Source organism: Poecilia latipinna, unplaced genomic scaffold, assembly GCF_001443285.1.
Source record: "Poecilia latipinna isolate Pla-1442-1.1 unplaced genomic scaffold, P_latipinna-1.0 Scaffold2484, whole genome shotgun sequence".
Taxonomy (NCBI): Eukaryota; Metazoa; Chordata; class Actinopteri; order Cyprinodontiformes; family Poeciliidae; genus Poecilia; species Poecilia latipinna.
In genome coordinates this window covers 41,707-56,648 of record NW_015115100.1, presented here as the reverse complement: position 1 = coordinate 56,648, position 14,942 = coordinate 41,707, and the positions used below count along the sequence as shown (strand labels likewise).

General features: G+C 40.0%; 1 protein-coding gene across 20 annotated transcripts in view; it reads left to right on the top strand.

Moving 5' to 3' along the window:
* The window catches only part of obscnb (obscurin, cytoskeletal calmodulin and titin-interacting RhoGEF b), a 58,828-nt gene that overhangs the window by 30,118 nt on the left and 13,768 nt on the right, over positions 1-14,942 (top strand). For 9 of the 20 annotated variants that reach the window (XM_015019794.1, XM_015019793.1, XM_015019784.1 and 6 more), the window contains 17 exons: positions 196-462; positions 1,052-1,126; positions 1,344-1,406; positions 1,762-1,857; positions 2,382-2,444; positions 4,772-5,038; positions 5,413-5,682; positions 6,794-7,060; positions 7,357-7,635; positions 7,908-8,165; positions 8,295-8,561; positions 8,720-8,992; positions 11,295-11,561; positions 11,778-12,053; positions 12,500-12,772; positions 12,865-13,155; positions 13,390-14,715. In XM_015019794.1, coding sequence (XP_014875280.1) covers positions 196-462; positions 1,052-1,126; positions 1,344-1,406; positions 1,762-1,857; positions 2,382-2,444; positions 4,772-5,038; positions 5,413-5,682; positions 6,794-7,060; positions 7,357-7,635; positions 7,908-8,165; positions 8,295-8,561; positions 8,720-8,992; positions 11,295-11,561; positions 11,778-12,053; positions 12,500-12,772; positions 12,865-13,155; positions 13,390-14,715 — 4,878 coding nt within the window. The remainder of the gene's footprint in view (positions 1-195; positions 463-1,051; positions 1,127-1,343; positions 1,407-1,761; positions 1,858-2,381; positions 2,445-4,771; positions 5,039-5,412; positions 5,683-6,793; positions 7,061-7,356; positions 7,636-7,907; positions 8,166-8,294; positions 8,562-8,719; positions 8,993-11,294; positions 11,562-11,777; positions 12,054-12,499; positions 12,773-12,864; positions 13,156-13,389; positions 14,716-14,942) is intronic. The other 11 variants (XM_015019802.1, XM_015019798.1, XM_015019797.1 and 8 more) reach the window with 8 other exon arrangements.

The following is a 14,942-nucleotide window of genomic DNA, read 5'->3' as shown; positions in this document are numbered from 1 at the left end:
ACTAGTTATTTTGAGTGTCTTTTTCTTTTATGTATGTGTTTAAGGTGGTTTGTTGGAGTCCTCGTCTGTCATGAACGTGTGTTAACTGTCAATGTTAGGCCTGGGTCTTCAGCTGAGTTGTACTGTATGCTATTATGTTTATGTTCTATTTGTTGTGGTATGTAATTGACAAAATACCAACTAATAACCATGCAGCCCAACCAGTGACCTTCAAACAGAAGTTGGAGAGTCAAGAGGCTGAAGAGGGAGCCAGTGTTACTTTGCGTTGTGAACTCTCCAAACCTGGAGTCTCTGTGGAGTGGAAGAAAGGAGCACAGGTTCTGAAGTCTGGAGAGAAGTACCAGATGAAGCAGAAGGCCTCAGTGAATGAACTCATTATTCACAAAGTGGTGCCAGAAGACAGTGGAGATTACAGCTGTTTGTGTGGAGACCAGAAAACCTCAGCCAACCTCAAGATCAAGGGTAGGAAGAGGATTTATTTGAAACCTAACAAAGCAAATGTATTTCTTTGCCATGTGCAAAACTGAAGTTTCATTGATAGTGTATTCTTTGTATGAAATTTGTAGTGTCAATGTTTAGAATCTGCTCTGTAGAGTTTTTTTAATTTAAGTTGCTCTTGTGTTTGGTTGTGTTGTTTAATTTTGTCTGCTTGCCTTATGTTCCTCTTGTGTGTGACTGACATGTCAAATTCTTGAGTTTTTTTGTCACATAATGTGTTTTATTGTGGTAAACTCACCATTGTGACATTTGTGTATGATCTTTTTTCGACTAAAACATTGTGCAACACTTGTGGCATTACAATTCTTGAGTTAATTCCACAAATTAACAAAGTATTTTTCTTGCTTCTGTTATTTGCTATTGGTATGTTTCCAAACTTGTCACTTGTCTTTTTTTTTTAGTATTCTGTGCAATCAAGCTGGTACAACTGGTGCTCAGTTGTTTTGTTTGCCTTTCATTTCTGAATGTTTCCATCTATTCTTTTGTTTAGCTCATGAACTCATATGAATAATCTGATATGTTATGACACACTGACTGCATTATTTTCTCTCAGCTGTGAAGCTGTCTCCGCCTCCTTCTGCTGCTGAACCAGAACCCAAAACTCTGGAGACCAAAGAAAAAACTGAAGGTAGGTAAGAAAATATGGTTGGGTGATTCTGAGCAGTATGTTTTGTTCAGTCGGATAATTGCGCCTTATTGTTGAGTCTTCCTTTAAATTGTACCTCAGAATAGGGCTGTTTCTGTTGTATCATTCTGTTATTTTGTTTTAGTAAAGTGTTGTTTGGTGGAAAGCAAGAGTTTAAAGAACTTATAGTGTGATTATTTTTGTTGCACTTGCATTGCAGTCAAGGTGGGTGAAGTTAAAAACATTGAGCAGAAGAAGCAGGAGATAAATGAAACTGTACAAGGTAACATTCTCAAGATTTACACTTTTGTTGTCTTGAGAAATGTTCTACATGTTCAAATTAAAACATGTTGCTTTGTAACTTGGCTGTTTCACATTGTGTCTCATTTCCAGGCTACGTACGCTTTTTAAATTGCTCACTTTCAAATACCTAGCGTGTATTTATTTAATCTTTTCAGCTCGTACATCCACAGGCTTCTGTACTCTCAAGGTTGTTTTGTGTCTTCCATGGAGGCTGACTGTTGATATGAAATAGTATTTGCATCTATCGGTTGTGTGTCTCTGATGACCAGACTTGAGTGCTTCATGCAGCTTGTGTATTTTTTATATAAAATTACAATTGTGCCCAATTATTGTAGCTGTGATCCTGCCGACTACTGGTGAAGCCCCTAAACAGCAACTACTGAAAGAGGAAAATCAGAGAAGCTCAAGAGAATTTGATACGGAACATGAAGGTAATATTACTAGCTTGTTCTGTTGGATACTGTGAGAGTCTTAGTTGAAAAATATTTTTGGTGTAAACAAGATGTTTAACATTTATCCAAAGCTGGAAAACATATAATTGTTGCCCAACTTAGTCTCAGTCAGAGAGAAGGTGTTGTTTTCTTCTTTAGTGTTTGTATTTCATCAGTATTTTTCTGTTTTGTTTCAATTCTATTTCCAATTTTTAGTGCTGCATGGCATGCTGGCAATACTGTCTGCTTTTCACAATGATTTGAATTTGGTTGAAATAGAGTCGAAAGAGGAGCCTATGATATTTTAACATATATTTATTAGCTTTCCCTTTTCCCAGAGATTTTGTACACTCTACAGTCTGCATTAAACAAAAGAACATTTGTGTTTAGGGCAGAGTTGTAAGCTAGTAACATTAAACTGTGCATCGTTGTTGGCTGCGTCTGCTCTCTTAGCTCCATGCTGGTGTTTTATTTGGGTCAGTAAACTCATCTCTGTAAGATTGTGAGGTTCATGTTGTGTTTAGTCCTAGGCGAGAAGACTGTTAAACAAGCTGCTCAGAGTGAAGAGACCAAAATCCAGGCACAAGGTAGCTCCTGACTCGTGTTTCCACATCAAACTTTGCTGCCACGTTTATGTCAGTTTGTTTTTGAGCGATATGGGGATGTCTTGTATGCCGGGATGGCAGGGACATATTGAGTCACTGCTTTACAGTTCTGTGTTTTGTTACAATTAGAGCTGCGTGTCAGCTGGCCTCTGTCTATGTCATGTTCCACGGTGTGAAAGGTGTGTTCATAGTGATGTGCTGTGTCAGTCTTCTGCTACAGATAGCCTTTTGTATGTAGGCCTTAAAGCTTTCTGTGTTGTAATGTAGCACAAAATTTGTGAAACTTTATGAGCATTCACTCCTCCTGGATGAGGATATGATGATAGTGTGTTGTTGACTTTACAAGAATACCTCATACTGCGCATGCATGTAGTGACAATGGAGAGGAAAACTCCCCATTAAACCTCCAGCAGAATCTGCCTCAGTACTGGCGGCCATCTACCACGATCGACTGGGCTTTTGAGAAGATAGAGCAGTATACACAAGAACACCCAGAAGAACTAATTTAGGAGTACTTTCTATGTTAATGAATAGTAACATTTTAATAACAAGGGTGGAAAGATGTTTCGTTGTTGGCAGCATTATCTGAGACGATGCCCCCCTGCTGGATAACCTAACCACATAGCTATAAGTGAAGTCAGAGCCCTGGAGAACTGCTTTTCTTAATACCATTTGTTTTTGCTAGATCTTGATTGATCTGCTTGAACCCCTCACTTGTTTTCGTCAACATTGAAACACTTGCTTGAAAATGTAAAAAGTGGTACATATACTACGTTATCCCACTCCCCATCACATTCTTTTTTTGTATCTAATACTCTTCTCCTAAAGCATGATTTTGCTTCCTTTGACATGTTAAAAACACACTTTCGTTGCTTTCATTTGAATGCATACATCTGAAATAACATAGAATGTGTAGTACTGACACTTAGTGATCTAAACGGGTACTGCCGTTCTCATGTCGACCCTAAAGAGATGAAGTTATGGGTGGGTGGAGTGCTTTTTCATCATTGTGTTTTCTACTTAGTTGTTTATGCGGATTGTCTGTGGGGTCTTTTGCATAGCCCATGAAGGTCAAGTCTGCTTGATGGACAAAGGTTTATTGTTTGTACATGCCTGTATTTAAAAACTGTTGTTTTCTTGAGATGTGATCTTCGTAAGACGTCTAATGAAAAAGACTGGTTTGTTAGCATATGTCTCATGTTTTCAAAACATCAAACTCAATACTTGATGTAAATCATTGATTCCTCAGTTCAAGTCGTATGCATTAAAGATCTGGAAAGCTGTGTATCAGAGGAGGGAGCAAGCATCACTCTGCACTGTGAGCTTTCTAAAACCGGAGTCCCTGTACAGTGGAAGAAAGGACCTGAAGTCTTGAGTCGTGGAGAAAAGTACCAGTTGAAGCAAACTGGATTACGTTACGAGCTACAGATCTTTGATTTGACTCCTCAAGACACAGGAACCTATTCGTGCTGCTCAGAAGACATATTAAGCTCTGCATCTCTTGTAGTGAATGGTACGGTGAAGACCATCTTGTTTACCACCCATCAAGTCTGTCCTGTCACATCCGTATTCATTTCTCCTTCCACCAATTTACTTTATTTCTTTTTTTTTACTTTTAAAATAACCACCTATCATTCTTATTGTTCTTCAGCCTCTCCGGTGTTTTTCACACGCGAGTTGGAAAGTCAGACTGTGGAAGAGGGCCAGAGTGCCACATTACGGTGTGAGCTTTCCAAGTTAGGTGTTTCTTTGGAGTGGAGGAAAGGAGAACTTGGCCTTTGCCCTTGTGGAAAATATGAAATTAGACAAACAGAGAATCTGGCTTTGCTAATAATCCATGATGTAGAACCAGAGGACTCTGGAAGTTACACGTGTGACACTGATGAACATCAAAGTACCGCAAAGCTATCTGTGAAGGGTATGTTTACAACCTACTGTTTGTATCCAAATAGCTTGAGTGGGCTCTTCCTTTGTCTCTGAAAGATTGAGTCAATCAGGATCTAAGCTCAAGATCCAAACTTTTGTGACGCATTGTCTGTGGTGCTTACTTTTTACTTTACTTTACTTTTCTTTAGATCCTTGCAAAAGTATTTACATCCTGTTATTTGATAGACCAGGGATCAGACTGGTTATGGGATAGAACACTAAAATACGCAGAAGTTTGTGGTTCTAAGTTGACAAAATGGGAAAGATGTATGGTTGAATACTTTCACAATGCATTGATAGTGACTTTAAGGAGTGATGAAATAAAAATTGTACTTGTGCTCTTATTTCTTCTTAATGTTCATAATTTCTTCAATTTCCCACAGCCAAACCTGTCCTTTTCAAAACTAAGCTACAAAACCTGGAAAGACAGGAAGGGGAGTCTGTTAGCTTTTGCTGTGAGATCACCAAAGTTGGAGCCAGTGTGGTCTGGAGGTGTGGTGACAAGGTGCTGACAGCCAGTAGCAAATACCAACTGAAGCAGGAAGGGACTGTGGTCCAGCTTGTTATCTATAAACTGCAGCTAAGCGATGCAGGAGAATACTCCTGTGATACAGGCTTCCAGAAGACTTCAGCAACCCTTAATGTTAATGGTAGGATTTCTTTTCATGCATCACCCTGACAACCACCTTTTACATCCCCTATCATGTTGTTTTGTTTGGAATTTCCTCTCTAAAAAAAAGTTATCTTTTGAGACCTTTTCTTCAATGCACGTTAATTTTTCAAATTAGGTTTTATTCTTGCACATTTCCTAACAACTCCTCCAGCTCTTCACACAATTTGACATTGAACTGGAACACTTATCACTTTTTCTGGTGCCCCATCCTTCCTAAGCATTAACACACCAGAGTGCTGTTTTTCTTCACTTGATGATTTCAATAACAGCTAAGCTGAAATCTTTAAAGTTTAATTGCAATCTGCAGTTTCAACTTTTCAATATCTGTGTGCTGCTGCAATGTCTCTGCAGCCGCTGAGGTTCTGATTTTGAAGTTCTTGGAGAGCTGCGTTGTTCACGAGGGGGAAGATGTCCACTTTGAGTGTCAGCTTTCTCATGAGGAGGCTCCGCAGATACAGTGGAAACTCCAGGATGTCCCTCTGCAAAATAACGAGATGAATCTGATAAGGTCTGAGGGCCGAGTGCACAGCCTCACACTTAGAGGTGTCACAGCCTCTGACTCTGGAACAGTCACTTTCACTGTAGGAAACCACACCTCCACTGCTTCTCTCACAGTCAGAGGTAAGAAAGGCAGAAATATTTTTAAGCCATTTCCTTCATCATTATCATTTGGACCTTTCTCCAGTGTTCTCCATCTTTGTCATTGTGGGAGATATTGTTGATGAATTACTACAAGAGCTCTTCAACCTGATAGCCAATTCTTTTTCTTTAATATCTCCTTCTTTTTCATATTCCTGAAATTTTCACTCTTTCGCATGGATTCTCCTAGTATCTCCGCAGTTATTGACAAAATGATTATGCAGTGGACATTTTAAACTGTTTTTAGCATCCAGGTTGTTTAGTGAGGATAGCATTATTAAGAAAAGTCTCTAACTGTGGCCTCTTGCTGAGTGACCAAAACCTTACCTCACCTGTCAGATGTCTAAAGATTTGCCAGAATTTTCTAAATCGCATTGTTGCACAACTGAGATAATTGAACTTTTCAAAATGGAAAAAATTGAGAAACTTCCTTTTTTCACATAATTTTAGTCTCCTGTCAACAGCTTCAGCACTGACGAGTGGTGTTGTGACAAGCTGCTAGTGCTAACATATGCTCCATTCACCAACCTGCAAAAGGAGGGATTTTTCATTTCTGATAACCAGTCGTGTCCCATGAAATGTAAAGTGGTCAATTTCAAAACCACAGTTGATTTTGAACTGGATCAACAGCCGGGGCTAAATACAGGCTCATATGTTAACAGTGTGATGATCCTGTGTTCATCAGAACATTCTTGAACTAACACCTGTTAAAATTATGTTGAATGTCTACATTTCCATTTTGTATGAAATGTACTCTCATGATAAATAAAGCATTTGGACTATGTCTTTATATTTTAGCTTCTTTTTATTTTTATTCAAAGACCAGGTTCACCAGTTTATGGTTCCCTTCTAAAACAACCAAGTTTTGTTTTCTGAGACCTCTTTTCATGTTCTGTCTTAGTGTGTTGTTATGTTATGTCATCTTCTATGTTATGCATGTTGTTTGTTGCTTTTTGGTACAGTCATATTATACATATTATACATATGGTATAATATGTATACGTGGTGTGTAACATGGAGGCCATATTCACCTTCTAAAACTTAAAAAAGCCTTATTATAATACTCATCTTCTTTAACTGGTCTTTCTGGCAGTGCCACCAGTATCCTTTAAAAAGGAGCTGGAAAGCCAAGAGGCCAGAGAGGGAGGAGAGACAACACTGTCCTGCGAGACATCAAGCCCTGACTGTAAGGTGACCTGGTGGAAGGGCTCAACTGTCCTCTCTCAGGGAGAGAAGTACACCATTCAACAGAGAGCTACCACTCACAGCCTGGTGATACACAAGCTGGTCAAGGAGGACAGTGGTGAATACACATGTGATACAGGAGACAAGAAAAGTACCGCTAGGCTGACTATTAAAGGTAACTGCTTCTGCACCTCTCATAGAAAAAAACAGAGTTTTCACAGTCTGTGAAACAACTTCACCTCATTATTTGCCATTTTACAGAGTTAGTATGTACAGGAGGGTCCTTTCAGGTTATTTCAATGTAAAACGGGGACCTTGTGTACTTAGTGCTAAACTAACATTTAGATGGATTGAAGAATGCAAAGTTTTAAAATGATTTACCATGGTGTCAGTTTTATATCTTAAAAACTAAAAGTGATGCTCTGTGAAAAATCCGTTTGACCTCACTTTTCACTTCACATTCACTCTCAGAGCATGTTCGCATTGTTCGTGAGCTCCATGATGTTACCGTGACCACCGGTCAGGACGCCGTCTTTGAGGTCGAGCTGTCACATGTAGGCGTCACTCATGGGGAATGGTGGCTCGGAGACAACCTCCTTCAAAATAACGATCTGAATCAAATGAGCGTTCATGGCAGAGTTCACCGACTGGCTCTGAAGATGGTAACCACAGATGAGTCAGGTGATGTTGCCTTTGTCGTTGGTGAGGAGAAGAGTGTCGCTTGTCTTCTGGTCGAGGAGAAACCCAAAGGTAAAACAGATGACATTTTATCTCTAGCGTTTTATTGCCCAGAAACATCTTCATCAACAATTAAACAGATTTTTTTTTTCATTTTAGTGCTTTTCATTATCATTAGCATTACCGCTCACAATAATTATTCATTTTATAAAAAGTAATGTCAGCAAAGCACAGAAAATACATAACTTAAAGCTAATGCTATGCAAGTCAAAGTTAGAACAAGAACTCTAAAAAAAAAAAAGACATATCACTGCAAATGAACTTTATGTTTCCTATATTTACAGTGGTAATATTAGAGAAACCTCATAATGCTGCAGCAGTAGAGGGAGAAACCGTCACATTCAGTTGCTCCATCTCCGACTCCAATGCCTCTCTCACGTGGATGAGGAACAATGTGCCAATCCAAGCTGGTATAAAGTATGACCTGAAGAAGAACGGTGCATTGCATCAGCTCCGAATTCACAACCTGGTCCCAGAGGATTCAGGAATATACATCTGTGATACTGGAGATGCACAGTGTGAAGTTACTTTAACAGTGCAAGGTGAAAAAAGAATGTTTCCTGTCTAAACTGTAAACTGGAGTGAACAACATACCCACCCTAGCATTTTTAATCTTTGTGCAAGTTTCTGTCAACTTCTCCGATTGACGTTATACTCAATTAACCCGCTAGGTGCCCCAGTGTTCTTCAAGAAAGAGCTCAAGAGCCAGAACGCCATAGAGGGTGATGATATCACCCTACAGTGTGAGGTGTCTAAGCCAGGTGTCCGTGTTGAGTGGAGGAAAGGAGGTATTGTCCTCCAACCTGGTAAGAAGTATGAAATGAAGCAGGAGGGGCGCATTCAAGAGCTCTGTATTCATAGCCTGGAACCTGAAGACAGTGGTTACTACACCTGTGATGCAGGAGAGCAGCTCACTACAGCTTCTTTGGCAGTGCAAGGTAGCCTCCATGTTGTCCCTTCTACATTACGTCTGTCTTGATTGTTTACTCTCTGTCTGCTGAATTGTTTTGTTTTGTCAGTCAAACTGATGCAATGCTTGATAATGAATTTGTTTAAAACTTAGTGTATGCATGTGTGTGTATTGTTCACTCAACAGTGAAAGAAGTCTTCATTGTTACTGGTCTTAAGACCACTGACGTCTTTGTTGGGGAATGGGCAACGTTCTCCTGCCAGCTTTCTGGTAGGGCATCTGGTAAGGTGCAGTGGTGGCTGGATGGCAACTTGCTGGAGAACAGCCCCTGTATTGATATAGGGGTGGAACAGGGCTTTATCCACACACTCACCTTTAAGAACCTGGCTACAGATGACTCAGGCACTGTCACCTTCAAAACGGGCAACTTAACCTCATCAGCCAAGCTCTTAGTCAAAGGTATTCTGTTTAACGATCTCAGTCATGCAGAATTTTAAACAAGAATATTTCTGACTTGCATTATGTATGGAGTTCTAAAAGTGCCAAATCAAGAACCAATTATTTAAATGCGTCATTCAACATTTAGAACTGGAATCAAATGGATATTATTTTGTGTGACTAAAATTTACTATTTTAGCATTTATTTAGTTATTCCATTGTTGTATGCTGCATTGCAGCATTTTTGTCAGTGGGCGGGGCTAAAACTCCCTTGTTTTTTTTGTACCAGGCAGTAGAGACAGACTATATAAGTAATTTTCTATCAATGTTTTTGACAGTCACACTCTGAAAGATATACAGCTGACACTGAGCAGGGAGAACAGCTAGTGCTCTAGCACAAAGCTTATCGTGCTACTTATTGTTGCAAATCCCAACCCTGGTTTGTACAAGTTTTGAAGCACTTTACGCACCACCCTCAGAATCCATGGATTTCTTATTTCCAAAATGAAGCTTGCTATATGGTGAATATTGAACATAGTTTTAAAATATGACTTTCTAGTGTGTTTAATAAATGTAGCATTTATCTCATGCATTAATACATTTTTGACATTTAAGTTATTGTAGATGCCTTTATTTATCTATTAAACAACTCCAGACATAGTAGACTAAGACTTATATAAATCAATATTGAGGTTACATTTGATAAGTTGTTTAACATTTAATTATTTAATGTATGTGTCGAACAATTTTTGGACACAAAAATACAAAATATTTATACTTTCATATGTATATGTATATATTTTTTTCTTTAATTTAAATTTTGACATTTAAATATTTATTTAAAATTTCTGCATTGCGGCACTTTTAGGACTTCACATTTTAACTTGGTGTCAAGTTTTAGAAAAAACAATTGGAAATATTTATTCAAAAACATTTGAATAAATATTCGTAAATTACTAGTGAATTTTGCTAATCATGCATGAGCCAGATTGTTTTACATTCTATTAATAATACAGTTTAGAGTTTCATGCTGTATGGTTTGATATTACCAAAGCATAGAACTGGGTGCAGCACCACACCAGAGGAGTAAAAAATACTGTTCAGACTACTTCCACAGCAATTTGATAGGTCCTGAAAAACCATATTGCAAATAAACGTTTGCTTTACATTTGTATTTTGTTTTGGATAAGTGATGTATCTTGGGCTGCTGAAATTGCAAACTGATAATCACGATTGTGAATATGATTTTTCAGAATACAACTACATTATTTCCATTAATCACCCACCAGTGCCACACATTTGTATTAATTAAAAAATGCAAAATCGATTTGATTGAGTCAAACATATTTCATCCAGACATGATCAGAATTTTATGGCCAATTTTTGATCTCCAGTTTTTGTAAAACTTTGAGCTGCCAATTTCATCTTCATCTAATTTGAATTACCCTTTAAGAACTTTAAGTGGTGTAAGAACTGTGTATTGGAATTATTTTCTTCTAGCTATCCTCTCATGAGAAGTCAATATTATTCACAAAGGTGATTGTAATTTACTTGTTGAACTGATATCTTTATTTTGTTGCTAATTAATGTAATGTTATTTCTTCCTTTGAAGGAATCTCTTTACCAATTTTGTTGTAAAACAGTGGATGAAAAGTTTTTAGAGTAATAATCTGATTGGTATGCAAAAATAAACAACTGGAATCCAGGGGGGATTCCAGTTGTTAAGAGTTGTTATCTGTCTTACTGATTTCTGTAGTAAGACAGAAAACAGGCAATCGTGATTATTATAAAGTTAGCGGTGCAGCCCAAACTCTATGAACTTCTAAACAGTGAGCGATATCTGTTTGCTGTTTAGATCCAGCAAATTACTTCTTAATGTGGTATGTTTGAATTACATTTTGAACTTCAGGTGAGAACAGAGCAAAAAAAGTGCTGCTCCACCCATCCAGACTGGCTAGATGCTCTCATTCACATACCCTGTCCTTTCACTGCCCCTAACACTAAAACCTCTAACTCTCCTGCAACTCCCATGAGTTCAGCATTGGCACTCTGTCCATTTGTGACCCCCTTTCTTTCTTCTCTGCTGCCAGCACTGTTGGACTTCTTAATCCCCATCTGTATATACAGCATATTTACTTAAGTGCATTAGTGGAACAAAAGCAAAACCAAAAAATCTTGGAAAATATAATAACATAAGAACTTGTTTTGGGGGATTACAAAGCTCTTACATCATTTGGCATGCCCCAGTCATATCATTTATGGCTAAGTCCTGACAATATCACCTCCCTTCAACTCCCCACAAAACCCCTCACCCTGACCACAGATCCCTCGGTTGAGGTGGTGAACGATATGGAGGACCTTTGGGTGGTTGAAAACCAACCGGCTGAGTTCATCTGCCAGTTCTCCAGGCCAGTCAAAGCTCAGTGGAGGAAAGATGGGCAGCTTTTGCAGCCTGATGGCCGAAGGGTGGTAGTGGAGCAGGACTGGACTGTTGCGCGCTTGTACATTAACCGTGTTTCCGGTGCCGACACGGGAACATATTCCTGTGAGGCAGAGGGTACCTCTGTGGTCGCTTCACTTCATGTGGAAGGTGAGCTTCCCTCCACATAGAAAGGGCAACAGCCTTTAAAAAAAATCTCCTCGTCTTGGTCGAACTCCTAAGCAAATCTTTTGCCGCTTTTAAAAAATGTATTCCCTTTTCAACAAAAGCTTTATGTATTTGAATTTTACAGCATTGTTGGTTAAAAATATATTTTAAGAGTCTTCTTTTGTTAATGTTATATCTTTTGTCTTTCCACTTCTCTAGGCAAACCCATTAACATTGTCCAAGGCCTGGAAAATGTGGAAACATTTGATGGGGGCGAAGCGTTGTTCGAGTGTGCCCTTTCTCGCCCTGAGAGCAAAGACTGTCACTGGCTTCTTGATGGAAAACCAGTGAAAGAATCTCCTAAAGCAGAGATTGTGTCTTTTGAAAGTGGTCGACGTCATCTGCTGCTCCTGAAAGATCTGCACGACAAAGACAGTTGCACAGTAACATTTAAAGCCGGAACAGCTTCCACCTCTGCCCAGCTCACTGTCAAAGGTGAGCCTTCCAGTTTGCTTAAATTGTCGATCTCTAGACAGGCTGAAAAAGTCTGCAATTTAATTTCAGTGTTTTACAAAATGTATTGTTTGGCATATCTATCCAGTCTTTATCCTTCTTCTTTCCCTTCTATCTTACTATGTTAATGTTATTCGATCTTTTTTTCCCTTGTGCCATCACTTATTTTCCTCATTGTGTCTTTCCTCTGTCCTTCGATACTTATGGTTCCTTCGTTCTTTCCTTTGTTTATTCCATCTTTCCTTCCGTCTTTCCTGAATTAATAAAAGAACTTAGAACTCTGGAATTGAGTCTGCAAAACTGTAATTTTTACATAAATAATACATGTACTATGTGTGAATAAGTTTACATGAATAGACCTGTCTGCATCGTAAACTTTAATCACCAAGATTTTCAGCATCACTTTGTGTTTTTATTTCTATTTTAAGGCTGGAAACTGGAGATCGTGCAGGGTTTGGAGGACAAAGTGGCCGCTGTAGGAGAGAAGGTTGAGTTTTGTGTTAAGCTTACTGAGCCTGTTCCTGCAGCAGATGTGACCTGGTACGCTAATGGAGTTGAACTCAAACCCAGCGACCTCTGGGCCATGAGGTTTGACGGCAGTTCTTATCGCCTTGTCCTGAGACAGGCCCCACTCATGCCCCAACAAGAAATTACCTTTGCAGCTAGGGATGCACTTTCTTTGGCCAAGCTTACCATCATCAGTAAGACTTTAATATACTAGAAGCAATGAATCTGTAGATTTTTTGGGGGGGGGCTGTGTGTGTTTTCAACCTTTTGTGTATCACTCCAACAGCTGTACCTGACCCCCCAGAGGATCCAGAAGTCCTCCGTAAAACCACAGAGTCTGTCGCTCTCTCCTGGTTTACTCCCCTTCATGATGGAGGGAGTCCCATCATTGGCTACAGAGTGGAGATGCGACTTGTAGACAGCGCCCTCTGGCTTCCATGTCATTCTGAGCCCGTTTGCAACACAGAATTTGTTGTGGAAAAACTGGTGCCTGGGAGTGGCTACAGGTTCAGAGTGGCAGCAATTAACAAAGCTGGGCCTGGAGAGCCTGTTGAGCTCCCTCTGACAGTGCAGCTTGGTGAGTGGACAAATACATTTGGCTAAAATATTACTACACACTCAATTATTAGACATAGCTATTTGCTTATTGCTTCTAAATAACTGTTTTGCATGGCATGAAAATTTATGCTGTAATCTCAAAAAATACATTGTGATGTTGTCATTATAACAAATGAGATATTGAGGATAAGATCATTTTAACCATTAAATCAAATGTTGGTGTACTCTAACCATATTGGGGTCATTTCTTCAGATGTACAACAGACAAAAGTAATGGAACAGCCGAGTCTACCTCCGGAGTCTGCTGAGGAAGGGGAACTCCATGATCTGTGGGACGCATCAGCAAAGAAACGTCGCATGAGCAGAGAGCCCACTCTGGACTCCATCTCAGAGCAGCCTGAGGACAGCAGCAAAGGTGGCCAAAAACAGCAGAAAGAGTCTGTGTCATCAGAAAAAGTAGAAGTCACAACAGCGGAGAAAGAGCAGGTCGTTGTGTCCAAGAAACAGACAGAATCCGTTCAGTCCATCAGCTCTGAGGATGAGACTGTTACTGGCGGCTCTTCGCTTGTTTCTTACCTGAAAAAGAGCAGCAAGACTGAAGCAACAGCAACCAGTGAGGCAGAGACTCTGACAGCAGAGAAGTTCTTTGCTCATTTCCAAATGGTAGAGCAGAAAACAGTGCAGCAGACTGAATCAAAAACAACAATAATCCAAAAAACTGATGAAAAGCACCTGTCTACTCAGGAGACCAGTATCATGGAGATCACAAAAGAGGAGGAGCCTGAGCTGACAGATGCTGCCATCAAGATTCAAGCTGCCTTTAAGGGTTACAAGGCTCGCAAGGACATGCGTCCCGTCTTTAAGGAGGTCTTTAAAGACCAAACCAAAGAACCTAATGACACCATACATCTCGAATGTGTGTCAGAAGGTAAACCAGAAAAGGTGCGCTGGCTGAAGGACGGTGAACCGCTGATGGACGGCAAACATCATCATATTGATATCTACAATGACGGCACCTGCGCCCTGGTCATCACTGCCATCACCACAAAAGACACGGGGGTTTACACCTGTGAGGTCACCAACAAGTTTGGAGTGACGTCTCACAGCGCTAAGGTGACAGTGGGAACGGTGAGGGAGTCATCAGGCCGTCGACCCCTGACAATAGGTTACAGTGCCGACAGTGAGCCCGAGAGCTCTTCTGGTAGTGAGATGGATGAGTCGCTGAGACAGGCGAGCAGACGCCTGAGGCGCCTTCTTCGCACACGACTCCCACCCGACGTTGAGGAGGAACCATTTATCAGCGCAGATGAGGGCGACTTGCGTCCCCCGGATCCTCACTCTTACCGGGAGGATGACAATTACATCTACATTCGCTTTGATTCCCAATCAGAGGCTGAGATCGCCTCTAAAAGATTCCAGGAGATGTTCACAGTCCACGGCGTACCCGTAGAGACCGCCATCGTAGCAGCGGGGACTCACAAAGTAGAGCTGCGAATTAGAAAGATGGGCTACATTCAGGATGGCACACAGACCCCAACACAGGATCGACAGCCTCCTGCTTTATTGACTGGAGCTCCAGGTAAGCATTACGGGTACGACTGTGGAGTTCACACTTTTTGAACAATTTCACATTCAAATTTGCCATTTTTCAGCGTCCTATTTTTCACAGTGAGACAAAAAGTCTAAACTATGTAAAGCTCTTCTTCCACATCTGATATTTGTGCTGCTGGGTGTTTATGTTTTAGATAAAAATTTGAACATGGAGGTTTGTGGTTGTTAAATGACAAAATGTAGAAAAAAAAATGA